We start from the raw sequence: 13,516 nt of genomic DNA, 5'->3' as shown, positions 1-13,516 counted from the left end.
AAGGGAAATAATGGAATTCCAAAAAAAAAAAATTGGAAAAAAAATTAAAAAAAAAAATTTGGGGGTTTTAGGTGGAAATTTGGGATTTTTGGTGAAAATTTGGGGATTTTTGGTGGAAATTTGAGGGGTTTTTGGGATGGGAATTTGGGATTTTATGCTGGGAATTGGGGATTTTGTTCACAAAATTGGGGATTTTGCTCTGGGAATTTCGGGGATTTTGGGGTGGAATTTTGAGGGTTTTTTGGGATGGGAATTTGGGACTTTGTTCTGGGGATTTTTGGGTAGAATTTGAGGAATTTTGGGTGCAATTTCAGCGATTTTTGGGTGGAATTTTGAGGGTTTTTTTGGGATGGGAATTTGGGATTTTGTTCACAAAATTTGGGATTTTGTTCTCGGAATTTCGGGGATTTTTGGGTGGAATTTTGAGGGTTTTTGGAGATGGGAATTGAGGATTTCATTCACAAAATTTGGGATTTTGTTCTGGGACTTTTTGGGCAGAATTTGAGGAATTTTGGGTGCAATTTTGAGGTTTTTTTGGGGTGGGAATTGAGGATTTCATTTACAAAATTTGGGGATTTTAGGGCGGAATTTGGGGAATTTTGGGTGGAATTTTGAGGGTTTTTTTTGGGAGGTGCGCGGGAAATCACGGAATTCCCCAAAAAAAAAAATTTAAAAAAAAATTAAAAAAAAAATTCGGGTTTTTGGGTGGAAATTTGGGGATTTTTGGTGGAATTTGGGGAATTTTCGGTGGAAATTTGAAGTATTTTTGCATGGAATTTTGAGGGGTTTTTGGGTGGAATTTCAGGGATTTTTGGGTGGAATTTCAGGGATTTTTGGGTGGAATTTTGAGGTTTTTTTGGGGTGGGAATTTGGGATTTCATTCACAAAATTTGGGGATTTTTGGGCAGAATTTTGAGGAATTTTGGGTGGAATTTGGGGAATTTTGGTGGAAATTTGAGGGGTTTTTGGGTGGAATTTTGAGGGGTTTTTTGGGAGGTGCGCGGAAAATCACGGAATTCCCCCCCCCCCAAAAAAAAACCAAAATAAAATAAAATTTAAAAAAAAATTAGGGGTTTTGGGCGGAAATTTGGGGATTTTTGGTGAAAATTTGGGGAATTTTCGGTGGAATTTTGGGGATTTTTTGGGTGGAATTTTGAGGAGTTTTTGGGCAGAATTTGAGGAATTTTGGGTGGAATTTTAGCATTTTTTGGGTTGAATTTCAGGGAATTTTGGGTGGAATTTTGAGGGGGTTTTGGGATGGGAATTTTGAGGTTTTTTTGGGATGGGACTTTGGGGTTTCGTTCACAAAATTTGGAATTTTGTTTTGGGGATTTGGGGGATTTTTGCATGGAATTTTGAGGGGGGTTTTAGGTGGAATTTTGAGGGTTTTTTGGGGTGGGAATTCGGGATTTTATTCTGGAAATTTTGGGGATTTTTGGGATGGGAATTTGGGATTTTGTTCTGGGGATTTTGGGGATTATATTCACAAAATTTGGGATTTTGTTCTGGGGATTTTTAGGCAGAATTTGAGGAATTTTGGGTGGAATTTTGAGAGTTTTTTTGGGAGGTGCACAGAAAATTCCCAAACAAACCCTAATTCACGGAATTCCCAAAAAAATCCAAAATAAAATAAAATTTAAAAAAATTGGGGGTTTTTGGCGGAAATTTGGGGAATTTTGGGTGGAATTTCAGCGATTTTTGGGTGGAATTTTGAGGGTTTTTTGGGATGGGAATTTGGGATTTTATTCTGGGAATTGGGGATTTTGTTCACGAAATTTGGGATTTTGTTCTGGGGGTTTGGGGGATTTTTTTTCCTGGAAATTCAGGGGATTTTATTCTGGAAATTCGGAGGATTTTATTCAGGGTATTGTTGCACCTTTGGGATAGGAATTCCCAGATTTTATCCTCAAAATTTAAAATTTTACCCTCAGAAACTTGAGATTTTATCCTTGAAAAATGGTATTTTACCCTCAAAATTTGGGGGATTTTATTCAGGGTACTGTGGCACCTTTGTCATAGGAATTCCCAGGTTTTATCCTTGAAATTTAAGATTTTACCCTCAAAATATGAAATTTTACCCTCAAAATTTAAGATTTTATCCTCAAAATTCGGGATTTTATTCTGGGAATTCCTGGTGCTTTTGGGCCAGGATCTTTCAGAATTTTTTTCCCACAATTTCTGAGCCTTTTAGGACACAAATTTAGGATGAAAATTTGGAATTTTTTTTGGGAATTCTCTCCCTCCCTCAGGACGTGTTTGAGTTCAGCTACGCCAAGATGCCGGACTATCCTCAAAATTTGAGATTTTACCCTCAAAATTTGAGATTTTACCCTCAGAAATTTGAGATTTTATCCTCAAAATTTGAGATTTTACTCTGAAAATTTGGGGGATTTTATTCAGGGTATTGTGGCACCTTTGTCATAGGAATTCCCAGGTTTTATCCTCAAAATTTGACATTTTCCCCTCAAAATTTAAAATTTTCCCCTCAAAATTTAAGATTTTATCCTCAAAATTCGGGATTTTTTCCTGGGAATTCCTGGCACTTTTGGGCCGGGAATTTCGGGATTTTTTTCCCACAATTTCTGAGCATTTTAGGGTGAAAATTTAGGATTTTTTTAAAATTTTTTGGGGGAATTTTCCCCTGCAGGACGTGTTTGAGTTCAGCTACGCCAAGATGCCGGACTATCCTCAAAATTTGAGATTTTACCCTCAAAATTTGGGGGATTTTATTCAGGGTATTGTGGCACCTTTGGGATAGGAATTCCCAGGTTTTATCCTCAAAATTTAAAATTTTACCCTCAGAATTTGAAATTTTATCCTCAAAATTTAAAATTTTACCCTCGAAATTTGGGATTTTATTCTGGAAATTCAGGGGATTTGTTCAGGGTATTGTGGCACCTCTGGGATAGGAATTCCCAGGTTTTATCCTCAAAATTTAAAATTTTACCCTCGAAAATTTAAAATTTTACCCTCAAAATTTGAGATTTAACCCTCAGAAATTTGAGATTTTTTCCTCGAAATTTAAGATTTTACCCTCAAAATTTGGGATTTTGGGCCGGGAATTTCGGGATTTTTTCCCCACAATTTCTGAGCCTTTTTAGGGCGATTTCCCCACAATTTCTGAGCCTTTTAGGACACAAATTTAGGATGAAAATTTAGGATTTTTTTTAAATTTTTTTGGGGAATTTTCTCCTCCAGGACGTGTTTGAGTTCAGCTACGCCAAGATGCCGGACTCTCCTCAAAATTTGAGATTTTACCCTCGAAATTTGAAATTTTATTCTGGAAATTCAGGGGATCTTATTCAGGGTATTGTGGCACCTTTGTCATAGGAATTCCCAGATTTTACCCTCAAAATTTAAGATTTAACCCTCAGAAATTTGAGATTTTTTCCTCGAAATTTAAGATTTTACCCTCAAAATTTGGGATTTTGGGCCGGGAATTTCGGGATTTTTTCCCCACAATTTCTGAGCCTTTTTAGGGCGATTTCCCCACAATTTCTGAGCCTTTTAGGATGAAAATTTAGGATTTTTTTTTAATTTTTTTTGGGAATTCTCCCTCCCCAGGACGTGTTTGAGTTCAGCTACGCCAAGATGCCGGACGAGCCGCAGGAATCGGGGGCGGCCTCGGCCTCGGCGCCGCTGCCGGCGCCCAAATCCTCGTCCGAGGAATCGTCCAGCGAGGAGGACGAGGAGGAGGAGGAGGAGGAGGAGGACGAGGAGGATGAAGAAAGCTCCACGGAAACGTCCTCGGAGAGCGAGGAGAGCTCGGATTCCGAGGAGGAGAGGGCGAACAGGCTGGCAGAGCTGCAGGAGCAGGTGGGGGGAAAATGGGGGGAAAATGAGGGGATTTGGGAAAAAAAATGGGGAAAATGAGGGGAAAGTTGGGGGGAAATGGGGGAGAAGATTGGGGGGAAATCGGGAAAAATGTGGGGGAAATTGGGGAAAAAATTGGGGGGAATAGGGGAAAAGATGGGGGAAAATTTTGGGGAAAATCAGGAAAAATTCAGGGGAAAAATGGGGGAGAAGATTGGGGGCAAATCAGGAAAAATTTGGGGGAAATAGGGGAGAAGATGGGGGGAAATGGGGAGAAGAATGGGGGAAATTTGGGGGAAAATGGGGATAAAAACCAGAAAAAAATTGGGGGGAAAATAGGGGAGAAGATGGGGGAAAATCGGGAAAAATTTGGGGGAAATAGGGGGGAAATGGGGAGAATAATGGGGGAAAATTTTGGGGGAAATAGGGGAAAAATGGGGGAAAATTGGGAAAAAATTGAAGGAAATAGGGGAGAAGATGGGGGAAATGGGGAAAAAATGGTGAAAAGATGGGGGAAAATTTGGGGGAAAATGGGGAAAAATGAGGAAAAAATTGGGGGAAAATAGAGGAGAAGATGGGGAAAAATTGGGGAAAATTTAGGGGAAAAATGGGGGGAAATGAGGGAAAAGTTGGGGGGAAATAGGGGAGAAGATGGGGGGAATTTGGGGGAAAATTGGGGAAAAAATTGGGGGGAATAGGGGAGAAGATGGGGGGAGATGGGGAAAAGATGGGGGAAATTTGGGGGGAAATGGGGAAATTGGGGGAAAAATGGGGGAGAAGATTGGGGGAAAATCGGGAAAAATTTGGGGGAAATAGCGGAGAAGATGGGGGAAAGATGGGGGAAAAATTTGGGGGAAATTGGGGAAAAAATCAAGAATAGATGGGGGAAATTTCGGGGGAAAACGAGGGAAAAGTTGGGGGGAAATGGGGGAGAAGATCGGGAAAAATTTGGGGAAAAATGAGGAAAATTTGGGGGGAAATAGGGGAGAAGATTGGGGGAAAATCGGGAAAAATGTGGGGGAAATTGGGGAAAAAATCAAGAAAAGATGGGGGAAATTTCGGGGAAAAATGAGGGAAAAGTTGGGGGAAATGGGGGAGAAGATCGGGAAAAATTTGGGGGGAAATAGGGGAGAAGATGGGGGGAAATGGGGGGAAAATTTGGGGGAAATTGGGGAAAAATCAAGAAAATATGGGGGAAATTTCGGGGAAAAATGGGGAAAATGAGGGAAAAGATGGGGGAAATAGGGGAGAAGATTGGGGGAAATTTGGGGGAAAATTGGGGAAAGATGGGGGAAATAGGGGAAAAGATTGGGGGAAAATCAGGAAAAATTTGGGGGAAATAGGGGAGAAGATGGGGGGAAATGGGGAGAAGAATGGGGAAAAAATCAGGAAAAATTTGGGGAAAAGATGGGGAAAAAATCAGGAAAAGATGGGGGAAATAGGGGGAAAAATCAGGAAAAGATGGGGGGAAAATGGGGAAAAGATGGGAGAAATGGGGAGAAAAATCGGGAAAAATTTGGGGGAAAAGGGGAAAAGACGGAGGAAATTTGGGGGAAAATGGGGAGTAAAAATCAGGAAAAATTTGGGGGAAAAAGGGGGGAACTGGGGGGAAAGTTGGGGGGAATGTGGGGGAAAAATGAGGGAAAAATTGGGGGGAATAGGGGAAAAGATTGGGGGAAAATCAGGAAAAATTTGGGGGAAATAGGGGAGAAGAATGGGGGAAAAATTTGGGGAAAATGGGGAAAAGATGGAGGAAATTTGGGGGGAAATGGGGAAAAAAAAAACAGAAAAAAATTGGGGGGAAATAGGGGAGAAGATGGGGGAAAATTGGGGGAAAATGGGGAAAAATGAGGAAAAAATTATGGGGAAATAGGGGAGAAGATTGGGGGAAATTTGGGGGAAAAAATCAGGGAAAGATGGGGGGGAATGGGGAAAAAAATCAGGAAAAAATTGGGGGGAAATGGGGAAAAAATCAGGAAAAATTTGGGGAAAAATGAGGAAAAATTTGGGGGAAAATGAGGAAAATTTGGGGGAAAAATGGGGGAGAAGATTGGGGGAAATGGGGGGAAAATTTGGGGGAAATAGGGGAAAAAATCAAGAAAATATGGGGGAAATAGGGGGAAAAATGAGGGAAAAATTGGGGGGAATAGGGGAGAAGATGGGGGAATGGGGAAAAATTGGGGGTAAATAGGGGAGAAGATGGGGGGAAAGATGGGTGGGAAAAGGGGAGAAAAATCAGGAAAAGATGGGGGAAATGGGGAAAAAAATCAGGGAAAATTTGGGGGAAAAATGGGGGGAATTGGGGAAAAAATTGCAGGGAAATTTGGGGGAAAATGGGGAGTAAAAATCAGGAAAAATTTGGGGGAAAAATGGGGGGAACTGGGGGAAAATGAGGGAAAAGTTGGGGGAAATGGGGGAGAAGATGGGGGAAATTTGGGGGAAAAATGAGGGAAAAAATTGGGGGGAAATAGGGGAAAAGATTGGGGGAAAATCGGGGAGAAGATGGGGGGAATGGGGAGAAAAATCGGGAAAAATTTGGGTAAAAATGAGGAAAATTTGGGGGGAAAATGGGGGAGAAGATTGGGGGAAAATCGGGAAAAATTTGGGGGAAATGGGGGAGAAGATGGGGGAAATGGGGAGAAGAATGGGGGAAAAATTTGGGGGAAATAGAGGAAAAACATGGGGGGAAAATGGGGAAAAAGGGAAAATTTGGGGGGAAGTAGGGGAGAAGAGGGGGAAATGGGGAAAAAAGGAAAAAATTGGGGGGAATTTAGGGAAAAAATGGGGGAAAATGAGGGAAAAGTTGGGGGGAATAGGGGAGAAGGTGGGGGAAATTTAGGGGAAAAATGAGGAAAAAATTGGGGGGAAATAGGGGAGAAGATGGGGAAATTTGGGGGAAGAAATCGGGGAAAGATGGGGGGAAATGGGGAAAATGAGGAAAAAATTGGGGGAAAAATGGGGGTGAAGATTGGGGGAAAATCAGGGAAAAATTTGGGGGAAATAGGGGAGAAGATGGGGGAAATTTGGGGGAAAATGGGGATAAAAACCAGAAAAAAATTGGGGGGGAAATAGGGGAGAAGATGGGGGGAAATGGGGAAAAAATCAGGAAAAATTTGGGAGAAAATGGGGAAAAACTCAGGAAAAGATGGGGGAAATAGGGGGAAAATCAGGGAAAATTTGGGGGAAATAGGGGGAAAGATGGGGGAAAAGGTCAGGAAAAAATTGGGGGGAAATGGGGAAAAATTGGGGGGAATTTAGGGAAAAAATGGGGGAAAATGAGGGAAAATTGGGGGAAATTGGGGGAGAAGATGGGGGAAATTTGGGGGGAATAGGGGAAAAGATTGGGGGAAAATCGGGAAAAATTTGGGGGAAATGGGGAAAAAATCAGGAAAAGATGGGGCAAATAGGGGGAAAAATTGGGGGGAAATAGGGGAGAAGATGGGGGGAAATGGGGAGAAAAATGGGGGAAAAAATCAAGAAAAATTTGGGAGAAAATGGGGAAAAATGAGGAAAAGATGGGGGGAAATAAGGGAAAAAATCAGGAAAAATTGGAAGTAAATAGGGGAAAAGATGGGGGGAAATGGGGAAAAAATGAGGAAAAAATTGGGGGGAAATAGGGGAGAAGATGGGGAAAAATGGGGGAAAAATCAGGAAAAGATGGGGGAAATTCAGGGGGAAAATGGGGAAAATGAGGGAAAAGTTGGGGGGGAATAGGGGAGAAGATGGGGGAAATTTGGGGGAAAAATTGGGGGAAAATGGGAGGAAAACCAGGAAAAAATTAGGGAAAAAATCACAAAAAATTCTGGAAAAAATCAGAGAATCATGGGCAAAAATCGGGGGAAAATAGGAAAAAATCAGGGAAAAATTCACGGAAAGATGGAAAAAACAAGAGGGAATTGGGGGAAAAAAGAGGGAAAAAAAATCAGAAAAAAACAGGGAAAAATTGGGGGAAAATGGGAGGAAAACCAGGAAAAAAAATAGGGAAAAATCACAAAAAAAAAAAAAAAAAAAATTGAAAAAATCAGAGAAAAATTCACGGAAAGATGGAAAAAATTGAGAAAAATAGTTGGAAAAATTGGTAAAATTTAGGGGAAAAATAGGAAGGAATTGAGGGGAAAAAGAGGGAAAAAATCAGAAAAAAAATAGGAAAAAACAGGAAAAATTTAGAAAAAATAGGGGAAAATTGAGGAAAATGGGAGGAAAACCAGGAAAAAAATTGGGATAAATCACCAAAAATATCAGAAAAAAAGAGAAAAAAAAAAGGAAAATTTTGGGGAAAAATAGGAAAAAATTGGGGGAAAAATAGGAAAAAATTGGAGAAAAATTCACGGAATGATGGGAAAAAAATCAGAAAAATAGTTGGTAAAATTGGTAAAATTTAGGGGAAAAATAGGAAGGAATTGGGGGAAAAATCAGAAAAAAATAGGAGAAAATAGGAAAAAAATCAGAAAAAAGAGGAAAATATAGGGGAAAATTGGAAAAAAATGGGGAAAATTCAGAAAAAAATAGGGAAAAATTGGGGAAAAATGAGAGGAAAACCAGGAAAAAAAATAGGGAAAAATCACAAAAAATACCGGAAAAAATCAGAAAAAAATAGGAAAAAAATAGGGAAAAATCACAAAAAATACTGGAAAAAATTGGAAAAAAATAGGAAAAAATAGGAAAAAAAATGGGAGGAAAACCAGGAAAAAAATAGGGAAAAATCACAAAAAATACTGGAAAAAATCAGAAAAAAAATCGGAAAAAATTCAGAAAAAAACCGGAAAAAAAAAGGAAAAAAATGGGAAAAAAATGGGGAAAAAATAGGAAAAAAATAGGAAAAAAATAGGAAAAATTGGGCAATAATTTTTTGCAGCTTCGGGCGGTGCACGAGCAGCTGGCGGCGCTGTCCCAGGGCCCCGTGGCCAAACCCAAGAGGAAGAGGGAGAAGAGGAAGAAGAAAAAATCCGAAAAGCACAAAGGGAGAGCGGGGCCGGACGAGGAGGCCCGGGCACGGCAGGCCCAGCTCAGGAGGGCCCGGAAAAACGGGGCTGCAACCGGATCCAGGTGAGATCCCAAAAAAGTTGTAGTGATTTTGGGAAATTTGGGGATTTTTTGGGATTTTTTGGGGATTTTTTGGGGATTTTTGGGGATTTTTTTCGTGATTTTTTGAGATTTTTTTTGGGATTTTTCAGAATTTTTGTGGGATTTTTTCTGCAATTTTTCTCAGATTGTTTTCAGGTTTTTCTGGGATTTTTTTTTGAGGGATTATTCTGGAATTGTTCTGCAATTTTTGAAGGATTTTTCAGGGATTTTTCCGGGGTTTTTTGGGGGTTTTTGGGGTTTGGGCTGAGGAGGCCCGGGCACGGCAGGCCCAGCTCAGGAGGCCCCACAAAAATGGGGCTGGAACCGGATCCAGATGGGCTGAATTTTGATATTTTTGATATTTTTGGGTCTATTGGGATTTATTTGGGAATTTTCAGGAGTTTTTTGCAAATTTGGGGGATTTTTTGGGAGTTTTTGAGGGATGGGATGAGGATTTTGGGGTTTGGGCTGAGGAGGCCCAGGCACAGCAGGCCCAGCTCAGGAGGGCCCGGAAAAACGGGGCTGGAATTGGATCCAGGTCAGCTGGAGTTTGATATTTTTGATATTTTTGGGTTTATTGGGATTTATTTGGGAATTTTCAGGGGTTTTTTGTGATTTTTTTGGGGATTTTTCAGGGATTTTTTGGGGGTTTTTGGGGTTTGGGATGAGGAGGCCCCAGGCACAGCAGGCCCAGCTCAGGAGGGCCCACAAAAACGGGGCTGGAATTGGATCCAGGTCAGCTGGAGTTTGATATTTTTGATATTTTTGGGTTTATTGGGATTTATTTGGGAATTTTCAGGGTTTTTTTGTGATTTTTTGGGGATTTTTCAGGGATTTTTTGGGAGTTTTTGAGGTTTGGGCTGAGGAGGCCCGGGCACGGCAGGCCCAGCTCAGGAGGCCCCACAAAAACGGGGCTGGAACCGGATCCAGATCAGCTGAATTTTGATATTTTTAATATTTTTGGGATTTTTTGGGATTTATTTGGGAATTTTCAGGGGTTTTTTTGCAATTTTTTGGGGGATTTTTTGGGAGTTTTTGAGGTATGGGATGAGGATTTTGGGGTTGGGCTGAGGAGGCCCAGGCACAGCAGGCCCAGCTCAGGAGGGCCCGGAAAAACGGGGCTGGAATTGGATCCAGGTCAGCTGGAGTTTGATATTTTTGATATTTTGGTTTATTGGGATTTATTTGGGAATTTTCAGGGTTTTTTTTGTGATTTTTTGGGGATTTTTCAGGGATTTTTTGGGAGTTTTTGAGGTTTGGGATGAGGAGGCCCGGGCACAGCAGGCCCAGCTGAGGAGGGGCCACACAAACGGGGCTGGAACCAGATCCAGGTCAGCTGCAGTTTGATATTTTTGATATTTTTGGGATTTTTTGGGATTTATTTTGGAATTTTCAGGAGTTTTTTGCAATTTTTGGGGGATTTTTTGGGGATTTTTGGGGTTTGGGCTGAGGAGGCCCAGGCACAGCAGGCCCAGCTCAGGAGGGCCCACAGAAATGGGGCTGGAACCGGATCCAGGTGGGCTGAATTTTGATATTTTTGAAATTTTGGGGATTTTTTGGGATTGATTTGGGGATTTTTCAGGGGTTTTTGCAATTTTTCAGGGATTTTTTGGGAGTTTTTGAGGTATGGGATGAGGGATGAGGATTTTGGGGTTTGGGCTGAGGAGTCCCGGGCACAGCAGGCCCAGCTCAGGAGGCCTCACAAAAACGGGGCTGGAACTGGATCCAGATGGGCTGAATTTTGATATTTTTGATATTTTTGGGTTTATTGGGATTTATTTGGGAATTTTCAGGGTTTTTTTGGGGATTTTTTGGGGATTTTTGGGGTTTGGGCTGAGGAGGCCCGGGCACGGCAGGCCCAGCTCAGGAGGCCCCACAAAAACGGGGCTGGAACCGGATCCAGATCAGCTGAATTTTGATATTTTTAATATTTTTGGGATTTTTTGGGATTTATTCGGGAATTTTCAGGGTTTTTTTGTGATTTTTTGGGGGTTTTTTCAGGAAAAAAAAAAAAAATCAGGAGAAAAACCCCCAAAATCCAGAAAAAAGCCGGGGGAAAATCCCAAAAATCCAGGAAAAAGAACCCCAAAAATCCGGCAAACCGCCCCCAAAAATCCAGGAAAAAAAATCCCAAAAAAATGAGGGAAAAAAACCCCAAAAATCCAGGAAAAAACCCCCAAAAATCCAGGAAAAAGAACCCCAAAAATCCAGCAAACCGCCCCAAAGATCCAGAAAAAAATCCCAAGAAAATGAGGGAAAAAACCCCCAAGAAATGAGGGAAAAAAATCCCAAAAAAATGAGGGAAAAAAATCCCGAAAATCCAGGAAAAAGAACCCCAAAAATCCGGCAAACCGCCCCCAAAGGTCCAGAAAAAAAATCCCAAAAAAATGAGGGAAAAAAACCCCAAAAAATGAGGGAAAAAAATCCCAAAAATCCAGGAAAAAAACCCCAAAAATCCAGGAAAAAGAACCCCAAATATCCGGCAAACCGACCCCAAAGATCCAGAAAAAAATCCAAAAAAAGAGGGAAAAAAACCCCAAAAAAATGAGGGAAAAAAATCCCCAAAAAATGAGGGAAAAGAATCCCAAAATCCAGGAAAAAAACCCCAAAAATCCAGAAAAAAATCCAAAAAAAATGAGGGAAAAAACCCCCAAAAAATGAGGGAAAAAAACCCCAAAAAAATGAGGGAAAAAAATCCCCAAAAAATGAGGGAAAGAAATCCCAAAAATCCAGGAAAAAGAACCCAAAAATCCAGAAAAAAAATCCCAAAAAAATGAGGGGAAAAAACCCCCAAAACATGAGGGAAAAAAATCCCAAAAATCCAGGGAAAAAAACCCAAAAATCCAGGAAACCGCCCAAAAATCCAGAAAAAAAAATCCCAAAAAATGAGGGGGGGGAAAAAAAATCCCAAAAATCCAGAAAAAAAAAAAATCCCAAAAATCCAGAAAAAAAAAATCCCAAAAAAAATGAGGGGAAAAAAAACCCAAAAAATGAGGGAAAAAATCCCAAAAATCCAGGAAAAAAATCCCCAAAAAATGAGGGAAAAAAATCCAGGAAAAAAATCCCAAAAATCCAGGAAAAAAATCCCAAAAATCCAGAAAAAAAAAATCCCAAAAAAATGAGGGGAAAAAACCCCCAAAACATGAGGGAAAAAAATCCAGGAAAAAAATCCCAAAAATCCAGGAAAAAAAATCCCAAAAATCCAGGAAAAAAATCCCAAAAAATGAGGGAAAAAAACCCCAAAAAATGAGGGAAAAAATCCCCAAAAATCCAGGAAAAAAAATCCCAAAATCCCAGGAAAAAAACCCCGAAAATCCAGCAAAAAAAGCCCAAAAAATCAGGAAAAAAATCAGGAAAAAAATCCGGCAAAAAACCCTGCAAAAAACCCCAAAAATCAGGAAAAAATTGCAAAAAAATTAGGAAAAAAACCCCAAAAATCCGTAAAAAAACCCCCAAAACTCCATTACAAACCCGGGATTTTTAAATTTTTTTAGGCCTTCCAAGAAGGCCTCGAAGCCTGCGCTGGCCCTGGCGCCGTCGTCGCTGCTGGACTCGGAGGAGGAGGAGGAGTCGAAGCCGATGTCGTACGACGAGAAGCGGCAGCTGAGCCTGGACATCAACAAACTGCCCGGGGAGAAGCTGGGCAGGGTCGTGCACATCATCCAGAGCCGAGAGCCCTCGCTCAGGGACTCCAACCCCGAGGAGATCGAGATCGACTTCGAGACCCTCAAGGCCTCCACGCTCAGGGAGCTCGAGCGCTACGTCCTCTCCTGCCTCAGGAAGAAACCGCGCAAGCCCTACAGCGAAAGTGAGACATGAGGGGGGAATGGGGTTTGGGGGGGTTTGAGGGGTTTTTTGAGGGGTTTTCTTGGGGTTTTTTGGGGATTTTTAGGCAATTTTTTGGGGATTTTTCGGGGATTTTTCAGAGGTTTTGGGGGATTTTTCAAAATTTTTGAGGGGATTTTTTAGGGATTTTTTGGGGGATTTTTTTTTTTAAGGGGGTTTGGGAGGGGTTTTTCTGAGGGGGTTTTGGGGTTTTTTTGAGGGGATTTTGGGGTTTTTTTGAGGGGTTTTTGAGGGGATTTGGGGTTTTTTGTGAGGGGTTTTTTGAGGGGGTTTTGTGAGGGGGTTTGGGGATTTTTGAGGGGATTTCAGGGGTTTTGGAGGGGTTTTTGAGGGGGTTTTGGGGTTTTTTTGAGGGGATTTGCAGGTTTTTGTGAGGGGGTTTCGGGGGGGGTTTTGGGGGTTTTTGTGAGGGGATTTGGGGGATTTTGTGAGGGGTTTTGTGAGGGGTTTTTTTTGAGGGGATTTGGGGGGGTTTTGGGGGTTTTTGTGAGGGGATTTGGGGGATTTTGTGAGGGGTTTTGTGAGGGTTTTTTTTTGAGGGGATTTGGGGGGATTTGGGGTTTTTTTGAGGGGATTTTGGGTTTTTTTTGAGGGGATTTTGGGGTTGGTTTTGAGGGGGTTTGGGGATTTTTTTTGAGGGGTTTTCGGGGTTTTTTTGAGGGGTTTTTTGAGGGGGTTTTGTGAGGGGGTTTGGGGTTTTTTTTGAGGGGTTTGGGGTTTTTTTGAGGGTTTTTTTGAGGGGTTTGGGGGTTTTTTTTGAGGGGTTTTGGCGATTTTTGAGGATATTTGGGGG

At 41.4% G+C, this 13,516-nt stretch overlaps 1 protein-coding gene and 2 long non-coding RNA genes across 3 annotated transcripts in view; all 3 read left to right on the top strand.

Moving 5' to 3' along the window:
• Positions 1 to 13,516, top strand: part of LOC139586567 (bromodomain-containing protein 2-like) — a 50,994-nt gene that overhangs the window by 29,438 nt on the left and 8,040 nt on the right. Inside the window, 3 exon segments of the mRNA XM_071420085.1 lie at positions 3,565 to 3,816; positions 8,669 to 8,859; positions 12,372 to 12,685. Coding sequence (XP_071276186.1) covers positions 3,565 to 3,816; positions 8,669 to 8,859; positions 12,372 to 12,685 — 757 coding nt within the window.
• On the top strand, positions 2 to 2,372 carry LOC139586569 (uncharacterized). Its single transcript, XR_011677849.1, has 3 exons — positions 2 to 697; positions 784 to 2,029; positions 2,303 to 2,372. It is a non-coding gene; the product is annotated as an uncharacterized lncRNA (long non-coding RNA).
• On the top strand, positions 8,866 to 10,233 carry LOC139586568 (uncharacterized). The gene is made up of 3 exons (XR_011677848.1): positions 8,866 to 9,730; positions 9,918 to 9,938; positions 10,132 to 10,233. It is a non-coding gene; the product is annotated as an uncharacterized lncRNA (long non-coding RNA).

The sequence above is a fragment of the Agelaius tricolor genome, unplaced genomic scaffold (genome assembly GCF_023055355.1).
Source record: "Agelaius tricolor isolate 1412-34295 unplaced genomic scaffold, bAgeTri1.0.p SCAF_124, whole genome shotgun sequence".
Classification (NCBI taxonomy): Eukaryota; Metazoa; Chordata; class Aves; order Passeriformes; family Icteridae; genus Agelaius; species Agelaius tricolor.
Note: the sequence above shows the minus strand (reverse complement) of the source record. Positions and strands in the feature narration are given on the sequence as shown.